At 46.9% G+C, this 19,908-nt stretch overlaps 1 protein-coding gene across 3 annotated transcripts in view; it reads left to right on the top strand.

The window, feature by feature from the left end:
• NARS2 (asparaginyl-tRNA synthetase 2, mitochondrial) overlaps nt 1-19,908 on the top strand; it is a 62,371-nt gene that overhangs the window by 19,245 nt on the left and 23,218 nt on the right. For all 3 annotated transcript variants that reach the window (XM_057408563.1, XM_057408562.1, XM_057408561.1), the window contains 2 exons: nt 2,034-2,134; nt 16,800-16,932. In XM_057408563.1, coding sequence (XP_057264546.1) covers nt 2,034-2,134; nt 16,800-16,932 — 234 coding nt within the window. The remainder of the gene's footprint in view (nt 1-2,033; nt 2,135-16,799; nt 16,933-19,908) is intronic.

The raw sequence follows: 19,908 nt of genomic DNA, 5'->3' as shown, positions 1-19,908 counted from the left end.
GTCTCAGTTCTGCTTTTCTTGAAGCCTGAATAACAAGTCTAAAGAGGATATTGCATTCCTTTTTCTTTGTTCTGATTACTCCTTGTCTTTTTGCAATGGAAACAAATTCATTTGCCCATGAAAAGGAAATAACAGTGGTTTGAGAAGTCTTTGCTAAAAGTCGAGGCACCTGCTCCTCCATTTTATCATCAGACTTGAAACTGGATTTTGAAGGCAATGCTGTGTGAAGCTTCAAAATTCAACATGATAGATATTTCTCCCTTCCCCCTCACTGTTCATCTTATCATAGAACAGTTTGGGTTGGAAGGGATCTTCAAAGTTCATCTAGTCCAACCCTGCTGCAGTGGGCAAGGAGATCTTCAACTAGAGCAACTTAGATCAGATTGCCCATCTTGGTAGGAATGAGTGAAAATCACTGCTTATATTTGGAGACCAGGTTGATAGGATGGCATCTTTCTTTCGTTGCTGGGCAAAATGTTCTTCATCATATGTTTCATAGGGATTTTCATTTTGTATTATCTGCATTTCCCAAAAACATGGGATGTGGTTTCTTCACCCACTCCCAAACCCCTAGGTAGAGGTGGAGCCCTTAGCTACGTAGTTGCTGTTCAGCCTGGAGAAGAGAAGCTGTGTGGAGACCTCATAGCAGCCTTCCAGTATCTGAAGAGGGCCTATAAGGATGCTGGGAAGGGACTCTTCATTAGGGACTGTAGTGATAGGACAAGAGGTAATGGGTTCAAACTGAAAGAGGGGAAGTTCAGGTTGGAGATAAGGAAGAAGTTCTTTACTGTGAGAGTAGTGAGGCACTGGAATGGGTTGCCCAGGGAAGCTGTGAATGCTCCATCCCTGGCAGTGTTCAAGGCCAGCTTGGACAGAGCCTTGGGTGAGATGGTTTAGTGTGAGGTGTCCCTGCCCGTGGCAGGGGGATTGGAACTTGATGATTTTAAGGTCCTTTCCAACCCTAACTATTCTATGATTCTATGTGTGTTACTTTACAAGGGAGCCAAAAATCAGAGGCTACTCTAGAAAATCTTAATTTCTATCACTTCTGTTCTCATCCCTGTTTGTAAAATGGTGAATATAGAATCACAAAGTGGCTTGGGTTGGAAGGGATCTTAAAGCTTATCCATCTCCAACCCCTGCCATGGGCAGGGACCCCTTCCGCTAGAGCAGCTTGCTCCAAGCCTCTGTGTCCAACCTGGCCTTGAACACTGCCAGGGATGGGGCAGCCACAGCTTCTCTGGGCACCCTGTCCTTCCTGACATTTTATTTTACATTTTTTTTTATCTCCTACTTTTCTACAATGGCTTTTCTAATTCAGCTCATCCATGGTCAAACACAGAAGTTACACAATTCCTTGAGTAAGAATCAAGAGCTCCTGACATAACCACATGTGAAGGTGAGGGGTGAAGAGCAGCAGATTTTCTTAGCTTTGTATGAACTTTGTGCTGCCCACAAAGTTATGGGGAAACAGTAAACTCCATGAAGCTGTGTTGTATTAGGTCACTTCCCACTTACCTGAACTGATGTAACTGGGGATCCAGTTTACAATCCCTGTTAGTTTGAGAAACATGGAAGAACTGTGTATCCTTCCTCTGTGCTTATGTGTCCAAGCTTTGCTGGTGACACTGGGGGTATGTGCTGCAGTTCACAAACCTGTTCTGCTAGTTGTTGTGATGCCCACAACCCATGTCCTCATGAGTCATTTAAAGTGGAACTGGGAGCTGTGGTGTTTCCCACTTAAAATAGGCTTTTCATTACATAGACACATCATTGTGTGGGACCCCTAGAAAGAGAAGTCCTGAGGAATGCCTTACCTTGATGTGTTTTGCTTGAGAAGGTTTTAGAGCCAGTCTGAGCAGAGAGGGGGTGTGTTGTGTTGTGACCTCCCACACTGTTGGATTCCATCTCAGCAGTGTTTGGGTTGAATCCCATGGAATTTCCGGAGATAAAATAAGAGAAATAAGCCAGGAGCTGTGATTTTTAATGAAACACTGATAGGATGACTTCTTGTTCATTGGTTTGACTTACAGGTGGCAAATGAGGCAAAGGAATCTGCAGAAAAGACCCATTTCTTCAATGTGCCTGCTTTTCTGACTGTTTCTGGACAGCTCCATTTGGAAGTGATGGCAGGGTGAGTAAAATGAGAAGGTTTTAGCTTGATCTGAGAGATCTTCTTGATTTTGCCCCATTGGTATCAGTTAGATAACTGCCCCATGTGTGCCAGAAACCAATAGAGCAGCAGTGGCTGGATGATGGTGTGAGAGGCAGGGCAAAATCAGACTGCTTTTTAATTCTGGTTTATGAACTAGTTTTAAATACTAGGAATCTGCTGCTTGCCATGAATTGGGAATATTGGATGGAAATTTAATCTTTATGGGAATGATTGTAGGATTGTTGCTAATCACTGTAATACCTTAAATGTCTTTTTGCTATTGTTCATATCTGGCATGTCTCAGCAAGAAAAGCTCTTTCATTTTAGTTATCATGTTCCTTTCCTCTTTACTCTTTTTCTCCAAAGCTTCCTTTTTCATCTTCCTGCTGTGTTTCTTCCTTCTGGCAGTTCTCATTTCTCCTATTTCATGGCATTTACACTTGATGCTTTATCATAGAATAGAATCATAGGATAGTTTGGGCTGGAAGGGACCTTAAAGCTCGTTCAGTTCCAACCCCCTGCCACGGGCAGGGACACCTTCCACTAGAGCAGCTTGCTCCAAGCCCCTGTGTCCAACCTGGCCTTGAACACTGCCAGGGATGGGGCAGCCACAGCTTCTCAGCACCCTCACAGGGAAGAACTTCTTCCTTATATCCAGCCTGAACTTTCCCTGTTTCAGTTTAAACCCATCACCCCTCGTCCTGTGGCTACGGCCCCTGATGAAGAGGTTCTGATGAATGTTTCTAATAGCCTTAGTGTCATATCCACAGTTGAGACTAATGGGTTCTATTTAATCACTGTTGCACCGTTCAGTTGGCCGCTGGTAAATAGCTGCGGTTCAAAGTGTGAGTTTTGTGTAGAAATCAAAAGGTACAAATGTCTTCAGAAAGCTTTTTTCTGCCTGGCTTGTTCTCTCCGAGACACTAAGACCACCTAGATGGTTATCATCTGCTGCCATGCTCCAGCTAAAGGTTCTCACTGGACAGGATGTTTAATATGTGGTGCCCTGGCTGCTGCGACCGAAGCACAGGTCACTTGGCAGCGACGGGCTGATGCATCATCTCAGCCATTAGCTGGGGAAAGCTAATGAGGAGGAGGTTTGTTTAACTGGAAGGTGGTGGAGTTTGTGTGTCCCTGAAAGAAGATGGGATGACATGGGTTTGTACCTGTAGGATTGAATTGACTGTCAGATGTTGTGACCTCTATTGAAAGATGTAATTCCGCAAATCAAGTAGGTCCAAAGCAAAACTAGGGATTGTAATGATTAACTTGAAATACAATCTCTCTCTCTTACATCAGTCTGTTCCCTTTAAATAGCACACAGCCTGCTCTGGGATGGAGTGAAGGCTGAACTGGGCAGATGCAAGACCTGCCTGGTAAATGTATTTTCCATTGATATCACTCAGGTGCACCTTGGCCTCTAAGGATAGGTAAAAATAAATCAATGCTCTTCAGTGTGCAGTACATGACATTAAGCTTCGTGTTCCTACTTTACAGTAGCGTGTTGTTCTTACAGGCATTTTAAATGGATCCAGTGCCATCTAAATATAGATTGTTTATTCATACTGGGGTATAACTCTGTGAACCTGCTCCTTTATTTAAGCACACTGAGTTGTTGACCCTGTAGCTCAAGTGGTATTGAATGCTTTCAGTCTGCAAAAATAGATCAAGCTCTTCTAGATGCAGAAGCACCATAGTGATGCATCGCAGTATTAACCCTCTAGATGCTGTGAAACGCTTTAGATCTGTGAAGGTTATCAAGTTGGGTCATACTCTGTGAATGGCACTCCTACGTGATCAAAGAACGTAAGTGCTTAATAGCAACCAGAGCCACTTGGCAAATGAAATGTGTTGTGATGGATGTGGGAGTCTTTCTGCCCCCAAAAGGAAATATTCTGGTCTTCCCAATGAACAAAGCAGCCAAAACAGTGAAGATTTATGTGGTTTGGATTTGGTCCTGTGCAATCTACCCTTTGTTTTAGCCAGATGGAGATTTTCCTGCCTAGAAAAGGAACTATAGCTTAAATAAAAGGTTACGTTGCTGCAGGCTTTCAGGAGCAGCTGTTCCCTGAGAATCTGTGGGAGGAGAGCAAGGTAGGAATGCTTGGGAGCCCTTTCCCCATCCAGTCTTGGCCTGTAATCTTGTTGTGAGTTGCTGTGGGGCATGGGAGCATAGAGACAGATCCTGCAGGGGTGAAGCAGGAGAGGTATGACAGGCAGGGAGGCATTTGTCCATGGTGTTTATGTGGTAGGAAACAGAAAGTCAGCTTGGCAGTCATCTCTGGAGTGAGGTTGGAGACTGCTCATGAGCTTTGTAGAGCTGAAGCTGTGGTTGGAAAAGGCTGGGCAAGGGGAAGACTTAGCAGATGTATCTGGAACCAGGTCTTCTGCTGTCCTCGCTGAGGGTTCATCTGCAGCGCACAGGCTGTCACCTGAGTACACATGCCAGTGTGGTGTCCAGGGCTCAGAGCTCTGTTTTATGGCAGGGCTGCTTGGTGTCATTCCTGATATGTCATTCATTGAGCCATTTATAATCATAAAATCCTAGAATAGTTAGGGTTGGAAAGGACCTTAAGGTCATCCAGTTCCAAACCCCCTGCCATGCCATGGACAGGGACACCTCACACTAGACCATGTTGCCCAAGGCTCTGTCCAGCCTGGCCTTGAACACTGCCAGGGATGGAGCATTCACAACTTCCCTTGGCAACCCATTCCAGTGCCTCACCACCCTTACAGTAAAGAACTTCTTCCTTATATCCAGTCTAAACTTCCCCTGTTTAAGTTTTAACCCGTTACTCCTTGTCCTGTCACTGCAGTCCCTAATGAAGAGTCCCTCTGCAGCATCCTTGTAGCCCCCTTCAGACACTGGAAGCTGCTCTGAGGTCTCCACGCAGCTTCTCTTCTCCAGGCTGAACAGTCCCAACTTTTCCAGCCTGTCTCCATATGGGAGGTGCTCCAGTCCCCTCATCATCCTTTTTCCATGAGGAAGCGTGTGGAGAGCAGTGTTCCTGCACTTACTGTCTGTCTGCTGTGCTGTGTATGCTTCCTATTGAAGGCAAGGTCAGAGAAGTTCTTTCTATCTCTCAGCATGACACGAATGGCCTAGTTGGCACAACTTGTTGTTTCATTGTACATCATTGTTGCAGCGACAGCATCTTGGTTGGCTGCTCAGGGTGTCTGAGTCATTGTCAGCTGTAAATCTATAGGCTCTTTAAGGTCTCCAAAATGTCTTTATTCACTCATACAACTCTCCCCTTCGGTTTTAGTCTCAGCTGAGTCAATAACCAGTGTATGTGGTAGCAGCTTGTAGGACTGTGTGTGTCCTGATAACTGCATTTAAATGTCATTGGTTTACTGTGAAGTCCTTGTGGTATTTCCTTGCCCAGTGATCCTTTGGTGAGGATAAAGGCCCCTTTGGGGACCTGACCTAGGCTGGAGGGCTTGTGACAGCTGAAGATGATTCAGAGGCCTATTGGAGACAGCCAAAACCAAGTGTTGCCAAGAAGTGCAGCTCACTGGCTGTATTTACTCTGGTTTTAGTGTTTGTTTCTTGCTCCTTTCACCCATCTGCACCTCCCACAAGCTCAACCTGCTCCTCTCCCTTCAACCCCTCTTGCTCATAGCTTACATCATTGTTTTGCATTGCTTTTCCTTGTGCCACGTTTCATCCCATGCACAGTCTGTTCTGCCTTTTGCATCACAGGTTTAACTAAAACTGCTCTTCCTAAAACCTCTGGGGGCTATCCCCTCCCTAAGTCACAGAATGAGTCATCTCTTCATTCCCTGCCTTCTATCCTAGCTCTGTTTCTTTTATCAGACCTTCAGGGGGTTTCTCATAGAATCACAGAATGGTTTGGGTTGGAAGGGACCTTAATGCTCATCCAGTTCCAGCCCCCTGCCATGGGCGGGGACCCCTTCCACTAGAGCAGCTTGCTCCAGAGTTGAAACAAGAGAAATTCTGAGTGGATGTAGTGTGGGGAAAATCACCAAGAGATCAGTCAAGCACTGGAAAAGATTGCTGAGCATGGCTGTGCACTCTTCATCCTTAGAGGTTTTCAAGACCCAGCTAGATAAAGCCTTGAGTAGCCTGGTCTGGCCTTCTTGCTGACCCTGCTTTGAAGACTGGACCAGTGATCTCCTGAGCTCCCTTCCAGCCTGAATCATTCTGTCCTCACAAGTTTTTTCTTGGCTTAATGCTCATTTTCCTCTCCACCAGTCTCACCCACAAGACCATTGTGGTGAATTTTCTCTCTAGTTCACTTTCATTTCAGCATCTCTCCCCAGGACCTGTATTTTTCTGCCTAACTTAAAATCTCAGCCTTTCATACTCACATCTGCCTGTTCACGTCTAGCTATTAAACATGGCTTAATTGAAATAGAATTAATCCCATTCCTCCCTCACAAGCACATGCCCTTGATTTCCAAACCAGCATGGATTTTCTGCCTATTCCAGATACTCTGTGCAGTCCTTCAGCTGAGTTTTCTGGTTGCAGAGAGGCATTAAAACAATCTTACACATCTATACCATTTTGGCTGTGTCTACCTGAGCTTGTTGAGAGCTGAATGCAGTGAATTTCCTGTTGGTTAAAGAATATACTGAGATCATGCTGATTCCACTTTTTAAATGGAAGAGATGGAGAGAGCTGTCGTTGTTGGTGTTCAAGAAAACCCTGCAGAGCTGAAGAGAGGTGTGTTTGAAGCTTCAATTTCAGCAGCCTGGCAAACACAGCCTTAAAATCTGACTCCAGAATGACTTGCTAATGATGGAACAGATTGCATTGTCTTTAAGCAAATATTTGCTCTCCATTGTACCATTTGAAATCCTTCTGAATGCAGCTGCAGGAATGGTGTCCAGTTGTGTAACTTTCCTGTTGCTAAGAAGTAGACAAAATAAGTGTAATTATTTATCTTGGATGCCTGGGAAAGAAAACAAGCCCCTCTCTGACATTTCTTGCACAACGTTTGGTTGAGGCTGACTCATGAGGCAGACTCTTATAATTAGCACTAACTTCCATTAATTAGGCTGACACTTAATGGGAGCTATAAAAAGCAACTAGGACATGTCTTGTTTTAATCAATTACCACAGGCTTCAGTCTGGTTCATGACTGCTGCAGGGATTGATAATGATTCTGTGTTACTAAGGGGCCGAATACGTGAACTTGGTAGGTGCAACCCTCAGCTTAGGGTCACTTAGGCTGGGTGGAGATTGCAGTTCTCAGAGATATTCTGTTGGTCCTTTCACCTCTGCTTTTTTTGGGAGGGGAAACAGGAAATTCCTTTACCCAGAGAAGTGGTGAATGCTGCATCCCTGGCAGTGTTCAAGGCCAGGGTGGACAGAGCCTTGAGTGACATGGTTTAGTGTGAGGTGTCCCTGAATGGGCTGGATACTGAAGGGCTGAAATGCAATCCTAGCAGTGTCTTGGGCTGTATGCCCTGTATTTTCATAGAAATGTGGAAAGAGGACCAATAATTGCAGCTGATGCCACCTTTCACCAGATGAATGTAAAACCTCTCCTGCTGTTGCTACCTGCGTTTCATTTTTACAGTCAGGATTTTTATAGTCTCAGCTCTGGAGCCCTAAACACAAGAGGGACGTGGAGCTGTTGGAGCAAGTCTGGAGGAGGCCATGGAGACGGTGCGAGGGCTGGAGCAGCTCTGCTCTGGAGCCAGGCTGAGAGAGCTGGGCTGGGGCAGCCTGGCGAAGAGAAGGCTCCTGAAGGGGAGACCTGAGAGCAGCTCCAGTGCCTAAAGGGGCTCCAGGAAACCTGGAGAGGGGCTTTGGACAAGGGATGTAGGGGCAGGCCAAGGGGAAGGGCTTTAACCTGCCGGAGGGGAGACTGAGATGAGCTCTTAAGCAGAAGCTCTTCCCTGTGAGGGTGCTGAGGCAGTGACACAGGGTGCCCAGAGAAGCTGTGGCTGCCCCATCCCTGGCAGTGTTCAAGGCCAGGTTGGACACAGGGGCTTGGAGCAAGCTGCTCTAGTGGAAGGGGTCCCTGCCTGTTGGAGCTGGAGGAGCTTTGAGGTTCCTTCAAACCCAAACCAGTCTGGGATTCTAATTTGAGGCCTTGGAGAGGTTAAGTAACGACACCCAAACTTTCTAAGTTGCCTGAACTGTGACTCTTTTTGTGCCACACTGCACGCTCTGGTGAAGTTTCTTGCTGTGATTCATATTTATAGAGCTCGTAGATGCAGTGCCCATCTGAAAAATAAATTCACTTTAAAAAATCCTATTTGTAGGTATTATAATGCAATTTCTGGAGGAAATGTTTTTTCTGCTCTGAGAGGACAAAGGTTTAAGCCAATTTCCCCCCCCCCCCATCCCATGTTGGTAATGTATTTTTATGCCTTAAAATAGAAGTCCCTGGGATGACTGAGATTTCAAAACCATCTTTGCTCCCTGTTTTATTTAAAGCTTTGAAGCATTTTGTATTACTCCTTTGTAGAAGTTCTCTACTAATCGGGCTGTGGGGAATGGTTATCTGAAAACATGCTTAAGTACTTCTGATGGCTTTCATCAGCCCAACTTGAGGTTTGTTAGTGCTTATTATATAATAATATGTTTATTATATAAAACATCAAAATTTGGTTGTTTTATTCACTTTAATTAGAAATAACAATACCAAAACTAGGACAAAAGAAGACTCCACTGAGAATAAAATACAGCAGTGTCACATAAAGGGGCAGAGGATGCAGGTTGATGAGATCTTTGAGCCTGGGACAGAAGACCCTGTATGGCTCTGAGTAACTATTTCCTTTGTCTCCATTTTCACCTCTTCTCCTACCATCACCTAAACCAGCACCTCAGTGTCTAGGTGTGCTGTGAGGTTTAATAAAGAAAATGCAGGTGCTTTGCCAGATAATTATGGTAGATGGGTCACATTGTTAATAACTCAGATGTTCCTGGATTATATTCAGGCAGAGGTGGATGACCTGGGCAGGATCCTTGTCCCATCTTCTCCTTTTCTTGCTGCTGAACCTGGAGCAGAGGATGTGGCAGGGTGAGAGCTGCTCCTGGAGCCTGGCAGGAGGGTGATGCTTTGCACAAGACCTTGCAGGCATGGTAAGACTTAGTGGAGGTTGCAGTAAGGCAAACTGCTGCATTGCTTCAGCCTGACTGGCTGGAGAGGAAGTTGGCGCTTCCCAATCCCTGTCTGGGAACTTAGACAGCATCTTTTTTTCTTTAATTTATGTATTTATTTTTGGCTGCTTACAAAAGGAAGCACAGTCCCATCTCATTGCAGCGCGAGTTGAAACCTTAGCACACAGCACACCAGCTCTGCTGCCCAGGCCTGAGCCTCACTCCCTACTACAACAGTCCATGTCAAGATGCAGCCTTTCTCATCTCACATCTTCAGAGGGCAGAGAGAGGTGGCCTGTTCAGTGAGGAGTCTTTTAAACCCCTTTTTGCTGTATGAAATTGAATCCCCCAACTGCCTTTTCAGCCTCACTTGCAGCACTGTGTGCAGTTCTGGTGTCCTCAACATAAGGACATGGAGCTGTTGGAGCAAGTCCAGAGGAGGATGCTCAGGGGCTGGAGCACCTCCCGTATGGAGACAGGCTGAGAAAGTTGGGGCTGTTCAGCTTGGAGAAGAGAAGCTTCGTGGAGACCTCAGAGCAGCTTCCAGTATGTGAAGGGGCTACAAGGATGCTGGGGAGGGGAGGGACTCTTCATTAGGGACTGTAGTGATAGGACAAGGGGTGATGGGTTCAAACTTAAACAGGGGAAGTTCAGGTTAGATATAAGGCAGAAGCTCTTCCCTGTGAGGGTGCTGAGGTGCTGGCACAGGGTGCCCAGAGAAGCTGTGGCTGCCCCATCCCTTGCAGTGTTCAAGGCTGGGTTGGACACAGGGGCTTGGAGCAAGCTGCTCTAGTGGAAGGTGTCCCTGCCTGTGGCAGGGTTTGGAACTGGATGAGCTTTAAGGTCCCTTCCAACCCAAATCAGTCTGGGGTTTTTATTGTTCAAAATCCAAGCCACCTAACAATAGTAATGGGAGTATTATTTTTACACTGAGGTTAAAAAGCAGGTATCTGTGTCCAACTCTGAAGTTCTGTTTTAGCACAATCTATCCAACTCAATGATATGAAATTCTCTTTCTCTTCTCCAAACTGCTGGGTACCTGTACCTCACTGGCAGCATTAGGAGCTCTGGGTTTCCAGCTCTTCCAAAAACTAGACCCTGGAGGTATCGAATCAGTATGTTTGAATTGTTGTCTGTATGCTTGTGGTTTTGTGAATGGGGCCAGAACATCTTTCAACATGCAAATTTCAGCATCCCTCAGCAATCCCAGTCGTACTGGGCTCAAGCACTGCTGCCAGCTGGTGTCTCTTGGCAGCACAGCAAAGTCATTTACTTATGTCGATGGAGCAGGTAGGTCCTCCATGCTCCAAATGAATATGGTCATGCTAGAACAGAGCAGAATTAAATCAGGTGGCTCACTTTATTAATTTCTTCCCTTCCTGAGGGAAAGGAAAATGTGGCTGACAAAGCTGAGCTCCTGGGCTTTAGGGTCACCTTGCTCTCCTTTCCTCCTCTGCTGACATCATATGTCATTTTGTCCTTGCATTAGAAACTACTGTTTCATAGAATCCCAGACTGGTTTGGGTTTGAAGGGACCTCAAAGCTCATCCAGTTCCAGCCCCCTGCCACAGGCAGGGACCCCTTCCACTAGAGCAGCTTGCCCTATGCCCCTGTGTCCAACCTGGCCTTGAACACTGCCAGGGATGGGGCAGCCACAGCTTCTCTGGGCACCCTGTGCCAGCACCACAGCACCCTCACAGGGAAGAGCTCCTGCCTAAGAGCTCATCTCAGTCTCCCCTCTGGCAGGTTAAAGCCATTCCCCTTGGCCTGTCCGTACAGGCCCTTGTCCAAAGCCCCTCTCCAGCTTTCCTGGAACCCCTTTAGGCACTGGAGCTGCTCTAAAGTCCCCCCTTAAGGAGCTGTCTCTTCTTCCTCTACATTTGTGTGCATGATTGGGAGGCTGGTGAAGGGTGATGTGGGGGGAGCACACTATGCAAGATTTGGCACCACTTTCAGCTGATCTTCACTGCAGACCTTGTCAGAGTAATCACTGCGCTTGTGTTTATGTAGACACCTGTATTTTGGGGTGAGCAGGAGGGCACCGTACAAATGGATAGCATGTGCTGGTGTGGTTTAGTTCTTAACCCTGAGTCAGAGCAAGCAGCTTCTGCCTCCAGCTGTGTCACTACAATGTGGTGTGACCTTGGCATAGGCTGTGAGCTGACTGTGCAGGGATTGCATCTTCTTGATTAATAGCTTTGCTCTGAATTCTGTCCCCTTGGTTCGACAGCACAAATAAGTCTTTATTACTGCGGTAGCAGCATGGAGTCCTGGCTCGGAAAAGGAGCACAAATCCATTCCTGGCTTGGGAACTTTCAGTACAATTAATTATATTGGGATTGCAGTGTAAAAAGGCAGAGATGCTCGAGCCTACAACCATTGTGTGAGTTTAATTAACAGAGTGATTTTGAGCAGCTTTGGGCACAGCTCCTTTATACTTCTCCATTGGTTTCTATCACTGCCTCAGTAATGAATTGTCAACGAGTTCAAATGAAATGAGCTTCCGTTCTGCGTGGTGTAAAGCTCTCAAAGGGGGAGAGGAGCTGCTTCTGAAAAGGGGTTTAGTAGTGTGTGAAATAAGGGTGAGAAGGAGGGAGGTTTCTCCCTTCCTGAGTGTTCACAGGGTGGGGATCACAAACTCAGCCAGTGCAAGAGTGAGCCTCCATCAAGCGATCATCCATGTGGAGGATGCTGTGCTCCAGCAATGCATCCAAGCACTGCTGTCTGCTTCCAGAGGGACTCCTGTGAGCCTGTACCTGGAAGGTGGCTAATCCCTTCACTGGGCTGGAGCAGGCAAGCTCAGCATTTTCACAGCATCATAGGATGGTTTGGATTGGAAAGGACCTTAAGATCATCCAGTTCCAACCCCCTGCCATGGGCAGGGACACCTCACACTAAACCATCTCACCCAAGGCTCTGTCCAGCCTGGCCTTGAATATTGCCAGGGATGGAGCATTCACAACCTCCCTGGGCACCCCATTCCAGTGCCTCACCACCCTCACAGGGAAGAACTTCTTCTTTACATCCAACCTGAACTTCCCCTGTGTAAGTTTAAACCCATTTTGCAGGAAGGAGCCCTGCCTTGCGCAGCATTTCAGCCTATCAGAAGGAGCGCTGTGGGTATTCTCTTGGCCTCCCTATTAAGATCTCAAATTTTCCCTGGGAACTGGGCAGAGCAAAACAGAGCCCCAGAAAAGGAGCGATTAATTAAGGAGCTCTGTGCCTTCTCCTGGTGTTGACCCTGGCAGTGCCTGTGAGCAGCATAAATGCACTTGGCCTTGCTGTCCAGAGCTCTGATCTGGGGGAAGCTGAGCTGCAAAGGGTCTCCTTTCAAAGCCTCTCTTGTCTTCTTTGCTAGCATGTACAAGGACAGTGTTACAGACATTACTGCTCTGCTTGGAATGGCTAAGGAAGCTCAACAGATTATTGGGCTTGCTTTTCTCCTGCTTGTGTGTATGTGCTTTTGTTGGAGATGTATTTCAAAGACTCTTGAGTGCACACAGCCCCATCTGACCTAGGCACTTTGGGATCCTTAAGGCAGAGTTCTCAAGTCATTTGTGAATGCTGGAAGTCTTGCTGAGGTCTGGGAATGTAAAATGATTGATTATTTGCATCGGAGAGCATCAGAGTCACAGCCCTGAACTGAGACTCCATTGTGCTAGGTGCTGAATGCACACAGAACAGAGTCACTGCTTTTGCCCTCAGTACGTTGAAATCGGAGCCAGAGTCAGCTCCCATCCCTCTTCTCTGATGTGTTTATACATGCTCAGTGTGATACAGAAGCATATCAAATCACTGATATGTTTTTTTAATAGCAGATGAATTACAAATAAGGGTGGGATTTGTGTAGCATGCATTTGCTTGATGTCTGGAATGGCAGAGGACAGTAAACAGTGTGTGATGCCTGGATGAAACCTAACTGTTCATGCTTAGAGTTGATAACAGGGCCTGTGTGTATTTTTAGCTCTTTCTCTTAAGTGCAGGCCTCTGATCAGTGCTACACTGCCATGACCACATGACTTGCATTTACAGCCCTCCTTTGATCACTTTGCCAGCATGACATCTGGCTAGTTTCTCTTTGCCAGGGTCCCAGGATCATGGTGAGGTTCTCACAGTTATTTGTATCTATCTTTTTCCCTTTACGATTTCCCTGAGCAATGAATGGTTCTTCCTCTCCCTGTAGATGTGGGTTTGGGCTTTATTTGTTTGGGGTTTGTTTCCTTCTTTCCAGCCAAATCCAGCCCTACACTAATGATGCGAGGTTCTCTACAGGCTATCCCAGGGCCCTTACCTTGCTTTTGTTGAGCGCCTTGGGATAGTCCATGAAGTTGTGATGCTAATGGTTCAGTTTTGTCCACGTAGGTAGTACTCCATGTACAAGTTAGAGAAGGTTGGTCCTCACAGGATGCCTGTTGCTGAGAAAAGACTGAAATCAGTTCCTATGAGAGTTGTTCTGCAATTGTCCTCCCCAAAAGCTCCATCTCGGGCACAGAGAGGCTTTATTCTTGCAGCACAAAATCAATCTGTGACTGTGAAGCGTTCGACCATGGTTGACATCTTGGGAGCAATAAGGGCTTTATTTTTCATTACTTTTGGATATCTTGCAGTCATCAAGCCCCTTGGAAGATAACTAGTCATCGTGCTTGGGCTGTTAGTCAGTAGGAAAGAAGAACCAGGTCAAAGTGTGCACAGTAGCATTGCTGGAGACTCTCTCATCTGCCATAGTAACCTATCATCACTGAAATGTCAATTCCATGCCTGGACAGCCACTGAGAATCATAGAATCCCAGAATCCCAGACTGGTTTGGGTTGGAAGGGACCTTAAAGCTCAGCCCGTTCCAACCCCCTGCCACAGGCAGGGACCCCTTCCACTAGAGCAGCTTGCTCCAAGCCCCTGTGTCCAACCTGGTCTTGAGCACTGCCAGGGATGGGGCAGCCGCAGCTTCTCTGGGCACCCTGTGTCAGCGCCTCAGCACCCTCACAGGGAAGAACTTCTGCCTTACATCTAACCTGAACTTCCCCAGTTTTGGTTTTAACCCGTTACTCCTTGTCCTATCACTGCAATGCCTGATGAAGAGTCCCTCCCCAGCATCCCTGTAGCCCCCTTCAGACACTGGTAGCTGCTCTGAGGTCTCCACGTAGCTTCTCTTCTCCAGGCTGAGCAGCCCCAGTTTTCCTAAGAACTGTGAGAAACGTGTGTCTCACTGAATCCTGTTGCTCTGTGGGACAGGATCTCCTGCAAGGCAGCTGGTAGCACGCTTTCAAGTGTTGCTTTAAGGACTTCCTATCAGCGAGACCTTAGAGCCCTGCACATCAAACCGAGCAGACCCAAGTGGGTACTTCAGCAATTGCAAGCTGTACAACATGCTCTTGTCTTGTGCCCAGTCCTGGCTCAGTCACAACTGTTAGTTATGTATTTAGGGGAAATTCTTTAACTGAAGAGCCCTAAACTGAAATGTTTCAGCAAAGCCTAAAACCTGGGCACAGGTAGCAGGAGAACCTGCATCTCCTGTTTCCCACTGCAGGCTGACCTCTCTGGCCTGGCAAGCAAAAGTGATATTGAACAATTTTGGCCAGTGACTCATTGGTTCATGTTTGTTGTTTGTATTGCCATAGCAGTTGAGGCTCTTAAGCTTTGCATCCAAGACCTTGTTGTGCCAGGTGCTGTAGGAACATGGAAAACTGAAAAACAAACCAGAAAGACCCTGTGAGGAAGGACATGCACTTCTGTGTGACCCAAGGCAACAGATGGCTCCAGATGGGGGAGCGCAAGGAACTGATGAGATAATACTGACCTGTGCAGTGAGTAATAGTCTTGGTACGTCACTTATCTAAACACTGCTGAGGTTTTGTAGACACTACAAAGGGCAGCTTGAAGGAGGATGATCAAGTGACAGCAGAAGTTTATAGCAACATCCCAGCAAGAGAGAAGGGCAGCAGAGGGGAAAGAGGCAACTGAAAATGATGCTCGAGGAAAGATACTTGCCTTAAATGTGGTTAGCATCGTAGGTGCTGTGGTCATGTATGAGTGCAGGTGTTGGAACAAAGCAGAGACAGAACATGTGTTTGGAGCAGGGAAAGCAGAGCCCATGGGGAAGAGGCACGCTACGTATTCAGGCTTGACCTGGAACTTTCCTCTGGTGTGTTTACTACTAGAAACTCAAGGAAAAAGAAAGTTCTGTGTCTCTGGATCATAACCTTTAACCATCATGTGACAAGAGGGAACAGATGAGAGAAGCTGAATGTGTGTGTTCCTTTATTTGTGGTGTAGATGCCTCCATCAGGGGTGAAGGGAAAACGCTGCTTTCTGTAGTGGTGTTTATTTAAACTTCAGTTGTACAAAATCAGCCTGTGCAGAAACTCCAGTGAACATCCTCTTTCAGTTGAAAGCTTGCAGAGCAAGATGCAAGTCAAATGCCAACCCCAGCAATTAGCACGCAGCTTTTCATGAGCAGGCTCAATCTCTACTGATCAGGTTCTTTGGCTCCTACATGCTCTCTACAGCTATAATAATGTCAAGTTAAAGATGTACCCAGAGGCAGCAGCTGCCCAGTCCATGGGGTTTGTGAAGCAGCTCACTCCCTTGTCTTGGTTTGCTTCCCATGCAGCATGAGAGGAAACACAGCTGACTGTCTTTGGGAAGCTCTCACTGGCTTGAGGATGTCCAGGAGCCCAAGTGCTCAGAGCCCACAGTGTAAAAGGTATTGCTTGGCGTGTGGCTTCCCCACAGCAAAAATAAACCTTTGAAAGGCATGTTGCTGTTGATAGGAAGGTTTCTTACTGAGGAAGTGGAGAGTCAAGAAAGCTTTTTGTATCCTGTGTAATACAGCATGATGTGGCTGCAGAACAAGAGAGAATGTGTTTAAATAGAGTCCCCAGAAGGCTGCTTGGAGAAATAGCTTCATAATAGGAAATGCATTGGTTGCTTCTGCATAACATAATATCCCAGATGTGATCTCTGCAGCAGGGGCCTCTTTTAGCTGAAGCATTTTGAGTTGTGTGGAAGGAGTCCAGGCTGGAAGGCTCTATCAGCAATAAGCTTTGGGCTTGCCACTAGAGGGGGACTGCAGGCCACACACCGTGCATGCATCCTTGGGCCTTCCCCAGCCACATCTCAGTGCTAACACCAGTAGCAGGACCCTCTCTGGTTTGCTGAGCTTTGGGATGTCACAGCACCCATAAAGGTCAGACCTTGCAGCCAAAACCAGACCTGGGCAAGGGGAGCCCGGTTGGTGCGATGTCTGGGTGCTTCTCCAGTGGTGTAGTTCTGCAGAACAGCAGTTTTTATTCCTGCACAGCTACAAAAAGCTCTTTGAGCATGAATGGTGTTAAGTGAAAGCTGAATAGGGTTTGTGCAACCTCCCTGAGTCGTGGAGACATGTGAATAACCCCTCTCCATCCCTGCATGAAGGAGCGTAACAGCAGCATACCCAGCAGTGCCATTAAACTGGTCAAAGATGAAACAGAAACATGAGTGCTCCTGTCTCCTGGGAGAAACCTGAGGGCTTTATAAACAGACTCACCTGTGTGCTGGGCCCGACCTGCCTGTTTCTTGTTGCTTGCAGGGCTTTTACCCGTGTCTTCACCTTTGGCCCGACGTTCCGAGCGGAGAACTCACAGAGTCGCCGGCATCTGGCAGAGTTCTATATGGTGGAAGCTGAGCTGTCCTTCACTGAGAGCCTTCAAGACATCATGCAGGTGAGCACTCCAAGTGTCTGTGCAGGACCAGTGCCAGAGCTGCTTCTTCCTCCCTGAGCTGTGTTTCCTGCCCTCAGTTGAGGTCGTAGCTCCTTTCGCCTTATGTAGAGGTTGCAAAGAGACTTCCCAGGGGATCAGGGTTTGCTCAGCAGAAGTGAAGCCACAGAGGGAATTTGGAAGGGGATATGTGCAGACACAGACCTCATCTGAATGGGAGGCTGCATGGTTGCTGTGTTGCCAGGAAATGTGTAAATGTGCTAAGGAAAGTGGCACTCTCCCCTTCCAACTCTGCAGCATCTCTCCAGTGAGTGAGCAGTATCTATGCAGTGTGTCCCTGGGTGTGCTTGGAAGGAGCTCCTTGAAACCTGCATTGAAATCTGAAGCAGAAACAGCAGTTCCTGGCATACACTCTTCACTGTGGCTTTAGCAGAGGACTGAAAGAAATCCTTAGTCAGCCAGCTTTTGGTTTTTCAGGATTGACCTCTTGGTTGCAGTTTAACCTCACGATGGATGCTAAAGCATTGTACTAGTCTCGGCACAAGCCAGCTTGTTCCCAGTAGGACTTGTAAGTAAACGTCCACATGCTCTCATATATCAGATAAGCTCTATGGGAAGCTACTGGAGAAACAGCCTTAAAAAGAGAAAGACCTGAGGCACTGTAAAAAGTAACATCCATGTGTTGGTTTCTTCAGCCTGGATCACATACAGGCTGCTGAGTCAGTATGGCCTGAGCAGAGCTGACATCCTCCATCACTTGTGTGTGCTGCTTCTGCATCTTGGGTGTCTGGATGGCAATGGGCTGTGTGGGCTGACCTGCTGGGAATCTCTGCTCCATCATTCATAGCATCCCATTCTTTGTTTTCTTTCACCTTTTCTCCAGGACAGCTTTGTGTATTTTTAGAGCATGGCATAAGTCTGCGTTTATGCTTCCTGAGCTCCCTCTTTCTCTAGGTAATAAGGAACTGATTGAAATCTTTACTGCCTTTATCTGGTATAATAAGCAGGATCTTCCCTTTGAGCCCTTGAGCACATCATTAAGATATAGAATCTTAGAGTCACAGACTTGTTGGTGTTGGAAGAGACCTTAAAGCTCATCCAGTTCCAACCCCTGCCACGGGCAGGGACACCTTCCAGTAGAGCAGCTTGCTCCAAGCCCCTGTGTCCAGCCTGGCCTTGAACACTGCCAGGGATGGGGCAGCCACAGCTTCTCTGGGCACCCTGTGCCAGCGCCTCAGCACCCTCACAGGGAAGAGCTTCTGCCTAAGAGCTCATCTCAGTCTCCCCTCTTTCAGTACTGTGTTTCTGTGCATCTGTACTTTTGTGCTGAGAACCCTCATTTCTTGGCTTTTTAAAGTACAGATAGCCAGTTCAGACAATTCACAGATTTGAGAACTGTTCTGGACTGTGTAGGGCTTATATTGTAGGGAAAGGAGGATCTTCCCTCCTTGGCTTGGCTTTTGTTGTTGCTAAAGATCTTGTGAAGTCTCTGCTTGTGCTCTTCTCTTTCTCTTCTTCCCTCTGTCCCAAAGTGTTACCCTATAGCAGAAAGCCTCCCAGCAGCCATAATTTTGTATTCCTCATAACGAGCCTGCATTGCAACACGCTTACTTCTGTGCTGTTCTCATTTGCAGAAGTGGAGTTCCCATTTCACTTATTTTTAAACCATTGGGCAATCTCTCCTTCAAAACAAAACAAACCTGACAGCTGCTCTAAAGCCTTAAACTGAAGTTTCTCTTTCCCCTCATCACTGACCTAAATTCACTGTTTTCTCATGGATCTGCCCCTTGGGCACTTGGTTTGCCGTCATCTATATATTCTTTGTTCAGTGTAGAGCACCCTCAGGGGCTCTTGGCCAGGGTGAGCATCTGAACTTTGTCCTCCCATAAGAGCTGGATTGTTTAAAACTTGAGTTTTAAAACTGGTATTCAACATTTGCACTGAATACCTCTTAGCTGCAACAAGTCAGTGTGCTGGGAATGCTCATTGTGAGGTGTGTGCTTATACACCATGAAAGAAGTGCCTCGCTGCAAAGAGGTACGTGTTTACCATTCACTGGCTTGAGAGCTTTCTCTCAGCCGAAGACTGAGACCCATTTCCTTACAAAATAAAAGGAAAAGGAAGAGTTAATAACAAAGTTACATGTATTTGGGAGCAAAGGGCCTGGAATCTTGGAGCAACGGTCTTTTTTCCCTACCGTAATAGCCTGGAATAGTGCTCAGTTATTCCTAAATTAGTAGCACAATTCCTGTGAAGTCTCATGTGTCTTGATCATGCAATGTAAATGTGTGTTTTGTGCCAAAATGTGTTTTAGAGCTACAAAGGAGCTTAAACTCTCATGGTGCTGGTTTCACAATACTTTCTGTGGAAAGTCCCATGTGCTCAGTGTAGTACTCAACCCTGCACGGCTGGGTGACAGTGTTACTACTTTAGTGCACAGGGTTTATGTGAGTGTATCTCAGAAGAGGCCTCTGTGGTCTCTTCCAGAATAGTCGAGTCAGGTTCCCCTAAGGCACTTAATGCCATCCAGAGGGACCTCGACGCGCTTGTGAGGTGGGCTGATGCCAACCTCATGAAGTTTAACCGTGCCAAGTGCAAGGTCCTGCACCTCAGTTGGAGCAATCCCAGGTACAGCTACAGGTTGGGCAGAGAAGAGATTCAGAGCAGCCCAAGGAGAAGGACTTGGGAGTGTTGGTTGATGAGAAAATGAACATGAGCCGGTTTCAGTGTGTGCTTGCAGCCCAGAAAGCAGCCGTATCCTGGGCTGCATCAAAGGGAGTGTGACCCACAGGTCAAAGGAGGTGATCCTGCCCCTCTGCTCTGCTCTCCTCTTGTGAGACCTCACCTGGAGCATTGTGTGCAGTTCTGGTGTCCTCAACATAAAAAGGACATGGCACTGTTGGAATAAGTCCAGAGGAGGCCACGAGGATGCTCAGGGGCTGAAGCACCTCCTGTATGAAGACAGGCTAAGAAAGTTGG

Source organism: Pezoporus wallicus, unplaced genomic scaffold, assembly GCF_028554395.1.
Source record: "Pezoporus wallicus isolate ANWC-B61680 ecotype Strahan unplaced genomic scaffold, APGP_CSIRO_Pwel_v1 contig_7461, whole genome shotgun sequence".
In the NCBI taxonomy this organism is placed as follows: domain Eukaryota; kingdom Metazoa; phylum Chordata; class Aves; order Psittaciformes; family Psittacidae; genus Pezoporus; species Pezoporus wallicus.
Note: the sequence above shows the minus strand (reverse complement) of the source record. Positions and strands in the feature narration are given on the sequence as shown.